Source organism: Thermobia domestica, chromosome 1, assembly GCF_964235325.1.
Source record: "Thermobia domestica chromosome 1, izTheDome1.hap1.1, whole genome shotgun sequence".
Classification (NCBI taxonomy): Eukaryota; Metazoa; Arthropoda; class Insecta; order Zygentoma; family Lepismatidae; genus Thermobia; species Thermobia domestica.
Window position 1 is genome coordinate 17,694,373 of NC_137454.1, and position 15,521 is coordinate 17,709,893.

General features: G+C 36.1%; 1 protein-coding gene across 1 annotated transcript in view; it reads left to right on the top strand.

Moving 5' to 3' along the window:
• The first annotated feature begins 3,344 nt into the window (after window positions 1–3,344).
• Window positions 3,345–15,521, top strand: part of nkd (NKD inhibitor of WNT signaling pathway naked cuticle) — a 266,099-nt gene continuing 253,922 nt past the window's right edge. The window contains exon 1 of the mRNA XM_081759681.1: window positions 3,345–3,599. Within this exon, the coding sequence (XP_081615807.1) occupies window positions 3,345–3,599 (255 nt within the window). The remainder of the gene's footprint in view (window positions 3,600–15,521) is intronic.

A 15,521-nucleotide genomic window follows, 5' to 3' on the forward strand; every position in this document is an offset into this window, starting at 1 on the left:
GGTTGATAATGAGCTTTTTAATTATGTCACAATACTTTTGAACTTTACCTTATGAGAAATGGCATATTCCAAAAATAATTCAGTACAACCCTAACCTGAATTTTACCAAAAGATTAGCGAAAGTGATACGGTGTGCGTCGTCCAGGGTTTAATTCCCGGTGTGGCACTCAAACATTGCTGTGTTGACCAAACATCGAGAGAAAAGTTGAGAAACTAAGAGATAGCGGACTTCAATCTAGACAGTCGGCTACGTTGGGTGTAGTTGTGCTGACCACTAACATAAGCCCGCTGCAGACTCAGATCACAAGGGACTGTTGCACCAGGAGTTTATATATATTGGTGTTATTATTTTACCTTACCTCTCAGTAGCGTAAGTAAGGACGAAAGGGCCTCCCCGCAAAAATGTTAAACGGACCCCCCTCTATCCACATCCATGAGTCACGTAAAATTTATAGAGAACAGTTTTGACTTTTTATGTTCTATCTAGTGAGTCACAACTTGCTCATATGCAAAATATTATATTATTATTATTATTATTATTATTATTATATTGTGCTATAGTTTTCGTCTATTCTGCTGTACCAAATTCGAGAGTCTACGACATCCGACATTTTTAATGAGGTGTGGTCGTCCCACTTTTTGTTGTTTGGTTCGATGCTGGTTTCACTCTCCTTTTCCCACCTTTGAAATACACAAGCACGGCAGATCGCGAAAACTCGACAAGTCGCGCTGTTTCCGAAATGAAGCTCCCAGCCATTTACTCACCCTGATATATCGTCGTCCTTCCCCATTCAAGGCACAAGCACCACACCGACTAATCGAGTGAGATTTTTGTCACGTTTGGAGGCGGTTGTGTTATGCCTTGTAGCTCTTATCTCTGCACAATGATTTCGTTCAAAAAGTAGCGAGTGGTCATAATGTTTTCGCTGGTCAGTATAAGTTTTGTTGGCATTTAATTTACTAAATAATCGCTCAGGTGTTACCGTCTTCACAGGTAAAAATGAGATATAGTTGGAACATCACATCATTTTTAACATCCTAACATTATAAAGTTTAACTTCGAAACTGAAATGGGCCTCTTTCTGTTCTGGGCCTCTCAATGTTGCGGGCCCTGCAGGCCCTTTAGTTGCGCCACAGCATTCTCTCTACTCAGAAGGATAGGGACAAATAGAAAAGTCAAAATTCATTCTGTCCATTTTTCAAGCATCATACACTTCAGGGAAAAAAAAAAAAACATATAATACTGATATGTAAGAAAATATTGGTATTGTTTGTTTTCTGTATACAAAGAACCATTTAGGTTTTTTTTATCTCATATTCTGGTAATAATCGAAAAAAAAAAAAAGAAAAGAGCTTCATGTGATAAACGGACGAAAGAAAATTTGTCAACGCGATGCGAATGATTTTCTCTGCAACCTAATTCACGTTTTTCGTACACAAACTCTATTCCTACCTGCAAAAAGAAAAGATTTCTGTTACCCGTCAATGGTTGAGATTTTGCCCTGCGGCTGAACAACACGGCTTGTAAAAATAGACTCTGACTGACTGCAGGTGCAGGAAGGAAAAAAAAACTGTTGGATTCGTCTCCCCGCCCACTTCAATTGTGGATATCCTGGACATTTAAACTGAGCGGTACGATCTTTCAGATCTTCCCAGTAGAGGTGCCAGCAGTGATTGCTAAATGAAAAAGTGAGCATCTGGTGGCGAAAAGGCGAAATGCTCGGACAAGGGGGTGTGCACAGTAACCTTAAATAGCAGGAAGCTATCACGCGCTCTTTTTCTTTCTTACTTTCTTTATCTTTTCTTTTTTTTTTTTCCTACGTAGAACGCTTGATTATTTTGATGGATATACGTTTTCTGACACTTTATAGTGTTCAATGTCTTGCTTTCAATGTTTAACCTACCAATCAACTACTTTCTTCTTCTTCTTCTTCTTCTTATTTTTCTTCTTTTTCTTCTTCTTTTTCTTCTCTCTGAATCGCTGTAAGCGATTATGAAAAATTTATGCTATATTTTAGTTTTCAAGATAAATCGAGATTAATACCAGAGCTGTGGTGTGGATGAAACAAAGCGAATCTAGGACGTTACATTATTTTCATCTTTTTATAAACCACAGACTAAAAAACAAATAACATTGTACACTTAACGGTGTTTAGCACCCATGCCCATCCTTGCATTTTAAGCCCATTTACCCTTGTTAGGAATTATTTTTCTTTCCCTTGATTCTATTGATTTCCTCTTCACATCTAAGATTTAAATATCTCGCGTACCTCTTGAGCATTAAATTTTGTTTTATCATGGCTATTCAAATATGATCTCCCCCTTTACAAACTCCGACAGCTTACGTATATTAACGCGCACGTATATGAAAATGATATCAAATGAAATAGAAACTCAAAAATCTTTTAGTGTCTTGCAAAGGTAATGTATTAGTTGTGCAGCTCGCCGCTAGGGTGATAGTAACACAAAGATGGCAGCAGATGGACACAGGAAAGACTTTTGTATGCTAAATTTTCAAGCGAATTCGAGAACTGTAATGTTTTTGGTCTCCTCTTGAATTTAAAAATAAAAATACTTTTCGCTTCGTTTTCGAGGTGAGACGAGAAATTTTCTCGTCTCGTAGGTAACACTCAGTGGCGTATTTAATGGGGGCTTCCGGGCTGAAGCTTCCCCCCCCCCCCGAAATCTTACTTACTATAGTAAAGTATATGAAATATCTTGCTGAATTTTCACATTTTCAGGCAAAGTTTCTCCCCCCGAAAGTTAGCAAAGCCCCCTCCGAAACAAAATTGTAAATACGCCACTGGTAACACTAGATATGATAATGTCTCGCTACTGTATTCAGGTATGAATATTGTAAAATTATGTTGATAAGGTAGCAGATTTGGGCGCCCAAATCGAGGCAGAGTGTGGCCCGGGCCCCTTTGGCTCACGAAAATGTATACTTAATATAGTAAACCATGTATATTAAATACCAGAAATACCAGACGTAGTTTAGCAACCACGAAGATGGGTCCCCTCCTGGAAAATTTTCTTCGGGTGCCCCTGGTAGTAAATAGAGCAAATTTAGCACATTAGGATTCAGTTTTCTTTCACAGCCTTTTATTATCAAAGTCTTGTTATATACAAATATAACACACAAAGTCACTAAAAGACCAATACAAGGTTCTCTATAGTTTCTCTGAGTAAATAGGTGTTCCGAGGTCCAGGAAGCCAGGAAAAGAATACCACAAAGTTCCAAACAAGCTAAGTGGTAGCGGTGCTCCAGGCATGCAAAGAGAAGTCCTGCAGAGTTTCAGGCAAGCTAAACAGGTAAGAATACCACAGAGCTCCAGACAAGCTAGATGGTTGCGGTTAGAAACTCTCGGCTAGAATCTAGATGGTTGAGGTTCCACAGATCTCCAGGAAAGTTAAGTGGGAAGGAGACCTCAGAGCTCCAGGCAAGCTCAAAGAGCAGGGATAACCAGCCGAAACTGATGCTGATGAAGGTCTTACAGCTTGTTTTATACCCTCTTCTAGACAGCGGTGGTGCTAGTGTTCCTCTTCTGTCATATGATCTGACGATGATGATGATTATGCTTGTCGTCTGCTTGCTTGTAGTAAGAGAGCGCGTCGTTTTGTTTACAAATAAGGAGAATGTGTTGCTGTTTACAAATATAGACCACGTGTAGGATACTACAATATCGTCTGTAGAACCTTACTCTGTATATGTGTTTAATACATGAACATTTCAATGGAGTTACTCACTAAACTTGAAAAAAAAAAGTGCTGTAGAGCACAATGGAAACTCCTAAATATAAAAAAGTGAAGTTTATCGTCTCTCTTTAACACCGAGCTTCCGATTCTTTTTGAAACGTGAGCCTACATCCTATAGTTGAAAGGGAGATGCAAACAACCGTAATGTATTTAATGCTCTTCCACTTCGAAACAAAAAGAGGAAGTGCAAAAAAGGCGATTGTGGTAGACCCCCGTTTAAAAAAAATCAATAAAAACTCGAAGTTAGACTCATGCCACTTGATTATCCTTTTAACGTATGTAACACTAAGTTTTACGTAATGTAGTTCCACAAGGACAGGAACACAAGAATTTCGAGACTACAATACACATGCTCAACAGAATAACTTAGAATCACGATGGAATGCCCCTTGATTGTGATTTCCAGCTAAATGCCTCTGGTTAGAGACGAAACTTTTTCGTTAATGCGATATTTGTGCAAAACGTTTTAAAAAATGCGTATATGTTTCAGGAAACATCAAACTTTTCGTTTCAGAGACAGAAATCACGTTTATATTATCGCGATTTTTTTTTTTTTTTTTTTTTTTTGCGAAATTCGGCAATACTTCCGATAAATGTGAATGAAAAAGGAAAAAATGGCATTCTTGTTAATTATTGCTATTAATAACAAAAAAGCGCGTTTCCAATAGTATTTAACTTTATAAACGTTGCATTTACGAAAAAAAAAAATTCTGTGACTTATTTCATCCAGAAATGTTTCACTTCATAAAGATGTAGACATCAACAAAACAGAACTGTTGTTAAATCCTTGACTATGTTTTGTGGTGAAAATGTTCATGATCTCTTGGTTGCTTAAAATGAATTTAAAAGTGAGGTTATTGAAGTTCTCAACAGTAAGCGTAAGGAAGTTTACATTGTATCATTGTTAAACAGTTTAAAAGTTTGGTTAGTTTCTGGTAGCAAGTATGGAAAATAAAGTTAATTGTTTATTTAACAATGGTAGTCTTCAACAACGAAACTAACAACAATATATGAAATCGATATGTACCATTCCATAGATATTTCAATTCCATACAGGTGTGCCACGTTTGGTCAGTTTCTGCTAGCATTTATGGAACATAAATTTGATTGTTTATTTAACAATGGAGGCCTCCAACAATGAAACTAACAACAATATGTGAAATCGACATGTACCATCCTCTAGATATCTGAATCGTAAATAAATATGTCAAGTTTGGTCTGCTTCTGGTAAAAAGTATGGAAAATAAAGTTAATTGTTTATTTAACAATGGCAGTCTCCAACAACGAAATTAACAACAATATGTGAAATCGACATGAATCATAGGATAGATATTTCAATCTTACATAGGTATGCAAAGTTTGTTCAGTTTCTGGTAGAAAGTATGGCAGATAAAGTTGATTGTTTATTTAATGATGGTGACCTCTAATAATGAAACTATAAACAATAAGTAAAATCGACAAGTACCATTTCATAGATATCTCAACCGTAAATGAGTATGCCAAGTTTGGTTAGTTTGTGGTAGAAAGTATGACAGATAAAGTTGACTGTTTATTTAACAATGGAGAAATCCAACAATTGTTTATTTAACAATGGTGGCCTTAAACGATGAAACTAACAATAATATGTGAAATCGACAAGTACCATTCCCTAATTATCTCAGTGTTAATCTGATGGATGTGCCAAGTTTGATCAGTTTCTGGTACAAAATATAGCAAATAAAGTTGATTGTTTATTTAACAATGGTGGTCTCCAACAATGAAACTAAGAACAATATGTGAAATCGACAGGTAGATATCTCTGTGGTAATCCGATATTCCTAGATATCTCTGTGGTAATCCGATGGGTGTGCCAAGTTTGGTTAGTTTGTGATAGAAAGTATGGCAGATAAAGTTGATTGTTTATTTAACGATGGTGGCCTTCAACAATGAAACTAACAACAATATGTGAAATCAGCACGTACCATTCCCTAGATATTTAAGTCTTAAAGAGGTGTGAAAAGTTTGGTTAGTGTGGTAGAAAGTATGTAAGATAAAGTTGATTGTTTATTTAACAATGGAGAAATCCAACGATTATTTATTTAACAATGATGGCCTTCAACAATGAAACTAACAACAATATGTGAAATCGACGCGTACCATTCCATAGATATTTCAATCTTAAATGGGTGTGCAAAGTTTGGCCAGTTTCTGGTAAAACATATGGCTCATAAAGTTGATTGTTTATTTAATAATGGTTTCCTCTAGCAATGAAACTAACAACAATATGTGAAATCGACATATACCATTCTATAGATATCTTAATCGTAAATGAGTGTGCCAAGTTTGGTTAGTTTGTGGTAGAAAGTATGCTAGATAAAGTTGATTGTTTATTTAACAATGGAGAAATCCAACAATTGTTTATTTAACAATGGTGGCTTCGAACAATGAAACTAACAACAATATGTGAAATCGACTTATACCATTCCCTAGATATCTCTGTGGTGATCCGATGGGTGTGCCAAGTTTGGTCAGTTTGTGTTAGAAAGTGTGGCAGATAAAGTTGATTGTTTACTTAACAATGGTGGCCTTCAACAATGAAACTAACAACAATATGTGGAATCGAGACGTACCGTTCCCTGATATTTCAATCTTAAATGGGTGTGCAAGGTTTGGTCAGTTTGTGGTAGAAAATACGGCAGATAAAGTTGATTGTTTACTTAACAATGGTGGCCTCTAACAATGAAACTAACAACAATATGTGAAATCGGCACGTACCATTCCCTAGATTTTGTAACGTCCATTAACTAGATTATATCCGTTTTTGCTTAATTTTTGAATTATTCATTTTATTTTTGTTTTAATTTTATTAGTTAAATAAATTAACATTGGTGACAATGGCGCCATCTACCGTTTTAGACACGAACAATTTGGACGTTAAAAATAACTTTAATTACAAGTCTTTTACTGTCAGATCGTTACGTTCAACTTGGTTGCCAGTCTCAAGTATTGATGCCGAGAGATTCTTTTCCAAGTATAATATGATTGTCACTGACAGCAGAACAAACTTCAAAGAAGAATTGGTAATGTCTTGCTACATGTTATCCTTTTCTAAGAATGAAGTTAGAGGTAGTGTTTAAATTTTTGCATTAATTTTTATATTTCAGTGAATACATTCAGTGAATGTGCACTTAATCAAGGTATAACCTCATTTTTGTATTAGATATACACGATGCTACCAAAAACGTAGGATAGGGGCGGACATATGGTACGGGAGGACAGATGGCTCATCACGTGACTAACCTAGAAAGAATAATCCATTGGTACCAATCTTTCACAGTGTGAGAGAAGACATTATGGTAGGAAGAGTGAGAAGATTTCAGAGCCATCTTACTCACCCAGGTGCGCCATCTGTCTATGGGTCAAATGGTCAAATGGCTAAAATCTTCACTTTTTTGGATGCAAAATTATGTTAAGTGGCTTTCAATAACCTAGTTAATGTACATTCATGTCCAAAATTATTGTCGCATATCTATAACTGTGTTCTTGTAAGAGTATAATTTGATAGTGATTTTGCAATGTACTTTTAATACTAATACTATGTGTATAATCGGGAAATGTATATTTGTGGTAAATATTATAGGAAAAGAATTATAAATACGAAAATTATAATGAGTAAAATAAAATATTGCTATATGAACAAAAAAAATCAATTTATTGTTCATACTTACTGCTCTTTTGAAATGAAATTTGCCACATACATGTCTTTGCCGATTATACACATACCAACATTATAAGAAATACCGGGCGAATTCGTTATCGAATTATATTCTTACAACAACATATTTATAGACATGCGACAATAATTTTGGACATGAGTGTACATTTTCATTGTTCATTAATGATTGAAATTACTGTTTTCAAAGTACATAAAAACATAAATTTTCTCCCTTTGTTTTAAAATATGCGCGAACTGTCCCAGCCTTACCCTACTGTTTACAAGTTTCATAATTTAAAAAAAAAAAATGTGCTACCTTTAAAAAATAAATGCGACATAAGTGCGGAAATTGTGATAGTTAATGCTACAAAATATCAAAATTGTTGCGAAATGTTTCGTCTCTATTCATGGTTAATTCTCACACAGAGCGCCGTTCCCATGCTGTGCCCCAACAGGCCGCATTGAAGAGAAAACAGCCCGGTCGTAGCTCTCCAGTCGCGATTCTTCGGCTTTCTTCGGAGCACGCGAAGCGACACGAAGTTGCCCCTCCTTGCAGTCCATCTTGAGAAGTGGTGTAGAAATCAGCAACGACACGGCATATTTTTCTAATATGTGTGCGGCTGTAGCACGGACGGAGCATAACAGGGGAGCAGCACCCTATGTGTGAATCAGCCATCAAGATCACTCGACTATGGCCACCGGCTACAACTTCCAGAGCAGCGGGGAGGGCTAGGTAATATTTTATCTATTGCTCATGTTTTGTCCTAGTATTCCTTAGTGAGCGAAAACAGTCTAAACTATTTCCACTAATCTAACATAAAATGTTTGAAATACTTATATTTCTTTCAGGACATGTTTTTAATTGAGAGACTAATCACACTTCCTCTTCTTTCTTCTTTTTTTTTTAAAAAAAATAAACTGCACTTATGAAAGTTAGAAACAAGTCTTATTATTAATCAGTTTAGCTTAATTTATCATGTGTACCATAGGATTAGGATTAGGAATTAGATTTCTAGGCTTTCGGCAGTTACGGCCATGTTAACCCATCACATATATGAGGGGTGATGTGTCTCGGTGATCACACTGCCTGGGGAGTTGGAGAGGAAGAAAGGATTGGGGAAGGAAGGGAGTGTCCTGCGACTATTATGTTAGGTACTATACCGGCATTTGCCTGGTAAGAACGAAGAAAAACCTTACTTAGGATAACTGGCCTGAAAAAGCGGTTACAACTTTCCTACCGAGTGTCCCCACCGGAAATCGAACCCGGAACCGCTCGCACCAAAGGCGGGAGCATTAGCGACAATGCTACACGGGGCCTCATCATTTGTACCGTATTATTGATATGATCAAAGATGACGATGCAAAAGTTCCTTTCGGAAGAACTTATAGTAACTGAGATTTTTGATAAAAATGCCTCCTTATGCTTAAAAAAAAAAAAAAACTTTCGGAGTATGAAGTTAGCACATAATTATACTCTTGTGAATAGCGTTACTCAAAATTGATTACGTGAAGCTCCGATGCAACCGACTGTTATGGGGAATAGCCGACGAAGGACTACTAACAGAAGACGGATCCAAAGGTTAAGATGGATGTGCCAAAGAAATGTAGATTGATGAAGAAAACGAAAACTAAATATCCCTGAGTGCAACACTTATAAGGGTTAATTTGAGGGGAGAAAAATATTTAAAAAAAAAAAAAAAAAAAAAAAACAATATATGAAAACAGAAAATGAAGGGGAGTTTCCAACTGCAAGCAAGACGAAAAATGAACTCCCATGAAGGGTATTATTCGATTAAGTACGAAACCAAGTATTAACAGATTTTTTCCCCTCTAACTTAACGTAATTTTCTCTAAAGTTAATATTCCATGTTTACTACCCGTTCTCTCCCCCCCCCCCTTCCTTCAGGGGCTTTTAAATCAGGTTAAGTAATCACTATGGACGGTCCCCGTAGCAAGCAAACTAACATCAGCAACGTATATACCAAGGTTCTTCTTCCTCTGCATAACCTTACTTGACAGTCTACAGGCGCAACGGAAGACAAATTACTGTTTTTTCCACCCCTTCTGAGTTCCTTCTCATCCCTTGAAACGATTTTATGGGAGGAATGGGTATCAAAGGGTGAAGGTTGAAGTGATGGAAGAGAAAATTGAGGGTGGTAGTAAAAAATCCGCGAGTTTTATACGCAAAAGATGGCGAAGGTGTTGGGTAAGAAATACCGGAGCAAAATGGTGTTCCTTTTCTCGAATATCGTGTCCCGAATGATTGATGGTTTTCTCTTCCAGCCTGACATCATCCCAAGGAAGCGAACAGGGTTTAGATAGAAGTTTTTATTAGGTGAGCCGGGAGAGGTTTTTTTGTATGAACTCTTGCTTCAAACAAAGCTCTCTTCTCAGAAGCGAACGGTAAACAAACTCTTCGATAGCGTAACATTCTTCCTGTTCTCCGTGAAAATGCACAAAAGAAGCTACAGGCAAAGAAAGAAAGAAAACCATCAAGACGTTTGTGAAAGGAGATAGTTTACTTACAAGCATCACATTGTTGTTGCTTTTGAAACAAAGAACACAATCTATTGTGTTACTAAAGAAGTCTTACGAAATTTCAAAACTCCACGGTGTACCGCAGGGTCTTGTTCTAAATCCACTCCTACAATCCCTACGCATTTTTAAAATGCTCATAGTGCATTACGGCACAAAGCAAGCTTGAAATACTGGTCCTATTTATATAATAACATTGCCATTGACAGATCACTTCCTCCGAATTGAAAAATGAAATGAAATCTTTGAGTCTTACGTCCCATGGTTATGCCGGTTAGGCTAAAGGAGATGGTGATTATGAGTAATGAATGAAACGGTGGAATGAAGAAAGTGGAAGGAAACGGGAGAGCCCCAAGAAAACCCACGCACACGGTGCTTGTCCACCACAAAGTTCACTTGGTGGGGACTGGGATCGAACCCGGGACCCCAAGCACCAGAGGTGAAAATTCCTCCGAATTGAGTAAGAAGTGAGATTTCATAGCAGTCATGCATTTTTAAATTGTCCATCAATTATTGTAGTCTATCTCCTTCTAACAATCGATTCCCCTTCAGTATATTTCTTTTTTAGTCCTGAATACTCATACAATATTTAATCAAACAACATTCTTTTAATACTTTTAATGAGGCCTATCTCTAATATGGTTGGTGCGACACTCTCTTGAAAAGTGAAATATTGTCGTGAGGAGAAGCTTGTTTTGTGCGAGAAGGATATTCTGTATGATAGTCTGTGCATTAACCAATTGTCTCCAGTGATGAAAATTTTCCGACTCATAAAAAGTTCTTCAGTTTTTCAATAGAAGACAAAAAATATTTCGATTCATGAAAAATTGTTGCACTTGTTCCTACATAGTACTGAAAATTGTCTGAACCATGAAAATTTTTAGATTCTTATCTTTCGGTTTTTAACATTTCTATACATGATTTCAATCAATTTTATGATTACTGAGAAACTGTTACTTGATTACTGATATTTTTTAGAACGGAAATTTTTCCGGAAAAATATAGCGGAAAATTTTCCACCTCACATCACTAGTTGTTTCGACTTAGTTCGGAACACATATTAACTACTTAACTAACTGTATGGCTATGGAACACGAAAGTTCATTGGCGCGTTCACAAAAGCTGTCCACTAACTTCTATCCTTAGTCAACTGGATCCAGTTTCTACTTTGTATTCATACGTATTTCTTCGAGATCCATCTTAATCTTGTCCTCACATCTGCGCCTAGCTCTTCCGAATAGTCGTTTTCCGATCGGACTTCCAGTTAAAACTTTGAAATCATTCCTACTTTCTTCCATTCTGGCAACATGACCTGACCCCCTGAGCCTTCTAGACTTGATGACCCTAACAACGTTTGGTAAACGGTATAAATTATGCAGTTCCTCGTTATGAAGTTTGAGCCATTCCCCATTCCCATTCCTCTTGGGTGCGCGCCTACAGTTCGGTCTGATCTATCGATCGAAATATGTCTTGTCTTTCGAGAATATTATAGTCTAACAAGAATTAAAACTTAAGGGATAGGCATAAATTTGGATTATATCTCATTACTCAGCGTACACTGTATCTTGATAATGTCATAATGAAATTTTTAATGAGAATGTATGAGTTTCATCTCAACAAATTACGGTTTTAATATTTGAGAGTAAAATCCTGAGACGAATATTTGGACCTAAGCAAAACGGGAATGAGGAATGGTGGAAACTTCATAACGAGGAAATACATAATTTATACGGTTTACCAAACACTGTTAGGGTCATCAAATCTAAGAGGCTCAGGTGGGCAGGTCATGTAGCCACGATGGGAGAAAATAGGAACGCTTTCAAACTTTTAGCTGGAAGTCCAATAGAAAACGACCATGAAGAAGACCTATCCGCAAATGGAAGGACAGTATTAAGATGGATCTCCCAGAAATAGGAATACAAAGTACAAACTGGATGCAGTTGGCCAAAGATAAAAGTCAATGGAGAGCTTTTGTGAATGCGGCATTGAACTTCCGAGTTCAAAAGGACACAGAGTTAGTTAAGTTAGTTAGATGACGTTTTTAACATCAATTGTTAGGTTTACAAAAAAACCTTGCATTCGTCCATTTTCTCCTAAACTACACATGTACATTTATACTCACTTATATCATATTGTTGAGCTCATTAAGATCTATCAATTTGTATATTCTTATCTTTTGACATTTTTCCTTCTCTGCCCACGAGAAGAGCTATTTTTTAAAATACAGACGAAAATGAGACAAGAAATTTCACGAACCTCATAACTAGTTCCGACTCTTAGACCTCAAGCACTCTTTTAGTGCTACGTGATTCATTGATAAAGTGATTTAACGAACATAATGCAGAGGATTGTATTGACGTTTTAAAAATCCACAACTCATTACACAACATACCAATATTTCAATCATAAAGTCATTACACAACATACCTGGATTCCAATCATAAAGTAATTACATAACATACCTGGATTCCAATCATAAAGATTAAACAACATACCTGTACTCCAATCATAAAGTCATTACACAACATACCTGTATCCCAATCATAAAATCATTACACAACATACCTGTATTCCAATCATACAGTCATTACACAACATACCTGTATTCCAATCATACAATCATTACACAACATACCTGGATTCCAATCATAAAGTCATTACACAACATACCTGGATTCCAATCATACAGTCATTACACAACATACCTGTTTTCCAATCATAAAGTCATTACACAACATACCTGTATTCCAATCATAAAGTCATTACACAACATACCTGTATTCCAATCATACATTCATTACACAACATACCTGTATTCCAATCATAAAGTCATTACACAACATACCTGGATTCCAATCATAAAGTCATTACACAACATACCTGGATTCCAATCATAAAGTCATTACACAACATACCTGTATTCCAATCATAAAGTCATTACACAACATACCTGTATTCCAATCATAAAGTCATTACACAACATACCTGTATCCCAATCATAAAATCATTACACAACATACCTGTATTCCAATCATACATTCATTACACAACATACCTGTATTCCAATCATAAAGTCATTACACAACATACCTGTATTCCAATCATAAAGTCATTACACAACATACCTGGATTCCAATCATAAAGTCATTACACAACATACCTGGATTCCAATCATAAAGTCATTACACAACATACCTGGATTCCAATCATAAAGTCATTACACAACATACCTGTATTCCAATCATAAAGTCATTACACAACATACCTGTATTCCAATCATAAAGTCATTACACAACATACCTGTATTCCAATCATAAAGTCATTACACAACATACCTGTATCCCAATCATAAAATCATTACACAACATACCTGTATTCCAATCATACATTCATTACACAACATACCTGTATTCCAATCATAAAGTCATTACACAACATACCTGTATTCCAATCATAAAGTCATTACACAACATACCTGGATTCCAATCATAAAGTCATTACACAACATACCTGGATTCCAATCATAAAGTCATTACACAACATACCTGGATTCCAATCATAAAGTCATTACACAACATACCTGTATTCCAATCATAAAGTCATTACACAACATACCTGTATTCCAATCATAAATTCATTACACAACTTACCTGGATTCCAATCGTAAATTCGGTGGTGTAAACGTTGTTATATCACACTCTTCGTGGACTTGTCAAGGCGCGGAAGGATTTTGATCATTTGTAGATAAAATTAAGAAAAATAAAATCAGGCCATAAATTTTCCACACAATTTACAGAAACGAAACGAAACTTTTCCGAAGATATACCAGTAAGATTTTTTTTTTACGAGAATCGAGGTAAGACTAGAAAAAATTCTTCAAGAATAGACACGACATAAGATTTCTACAAAAATTTACGAGACGAGACAAAAAATATTTTCTCGTCTCGTCTCTCCCCTTGATCAACAATACTTAGAACATTTGTGATATTGCACATTCGTTTTATTTTTTAAAAAATAGTATAACTCTATGTCAAGAATCAGTTGTAATAATAGGTTGGTCTAAAAATAAATACCATGTAATTCCTTTACACTATACTGTACTTGTTCAAAATGTGCAAAATTAAAAATCTCTTTTTCCATATAATCAAAGATTTTTTTATATAATTAGAGAGATCCTTGGGCTCATTCAGCTCAAATTATCGCGATTCTACTGTATTATTTATTGAATATTATTCTGCTGTATTATTTATTGAACTTTATTCTACTGTATTCTTTATTGAACTTTATTCTACTGTATTATTTATTGAACTTTATTCTACTGTATTTTTGAACTTTATTCTACTGTATTATTCACTTAACTTTATTCTACTGTATTATTTATTGAACTTCGTTCTACTGTATTATTTATTGGACTTCATTCTACTGTATTATTTATTGAACTTTATTCTACTGTGTTATTTATTGAACTTTAGCATCCCCTTTTGGCATCGACGTTGAACCTACGGTTTAACGTGGAATCCCAATCATTGTAATGTGTTCTATGGTCTCTTACCGCTATCGAACCCAGGACTATGTTCACGAACTCGTTAGCCACTAGACTGGCTGCTAGAGCTCTGCTTCTATATTATTAATGTACACAATGTTTCTAGAACTTTTTTTTACATACACTAAGAACATTCTGATTAATGAGTCGTGTTTGTGGTGGCAGTAAAAAATGTTAAATATAAGTACACAGACTTTTGGTATGACACTTCTGGTGCTTGTGCGGCAACCACAATGGTGAGTGACTCATGCCACGCTTATGTTTCCATGTGTGGTCCTGGGTCTACATAAAAACAGAAGAAATCATAGTAAGTAGATGAAGAACTAACTGCTACAACATGAAGAAAGAAAGGGAAAAAAGACCGGAAAGGAGAAGAGAATTCCATGTGGGAATAGTAAAATTGGATTTCGAAATCTTCCGGATATTAAACTCGTTGCATTATTCATGTGCCGGCCGGCTGTTGGAAGAAGGGTGTCGTACAATAGATAAGACATGATGTTTGGGATGGCTAAGCGAAGTGGAGTTTGGGAAACAGAATAAAGAGTGGGAGAAACGGGTGCGTTCAGTCTAGCTAGAGTCCTCTAAAATAAGGAATAAGAGCAGGAAAAAATACCACCAAAGAGAATTTGTCGCACGTCGTTTGTTTGTGGACTGATTTTCAAGATTGGTTTACGTTTCTATAATAAAATAAGAGGAAATCACAATATGCATATAGGTATACTTCTGTTCGTTACTCACATGCTTCAACTTACACATACAGAAGAATCGTGTATTCATAACATAACCAGCCAGCGGTGTGGGTCTATTCTCAACGGTACCATTAATCAGAATGCGAACATGATCCCCCTACGAGCTTCGTTCCCTATTTTAAAGCCCCCTTGGGTCTTACTACAACTCTTGCTTCCATATTCGCTACGCAGTACATCTCACTTTTTGTTTCATGCCCACGGTTCTCTGTATGTGATAAGCAAATACACTGTTAAACTTTACTTG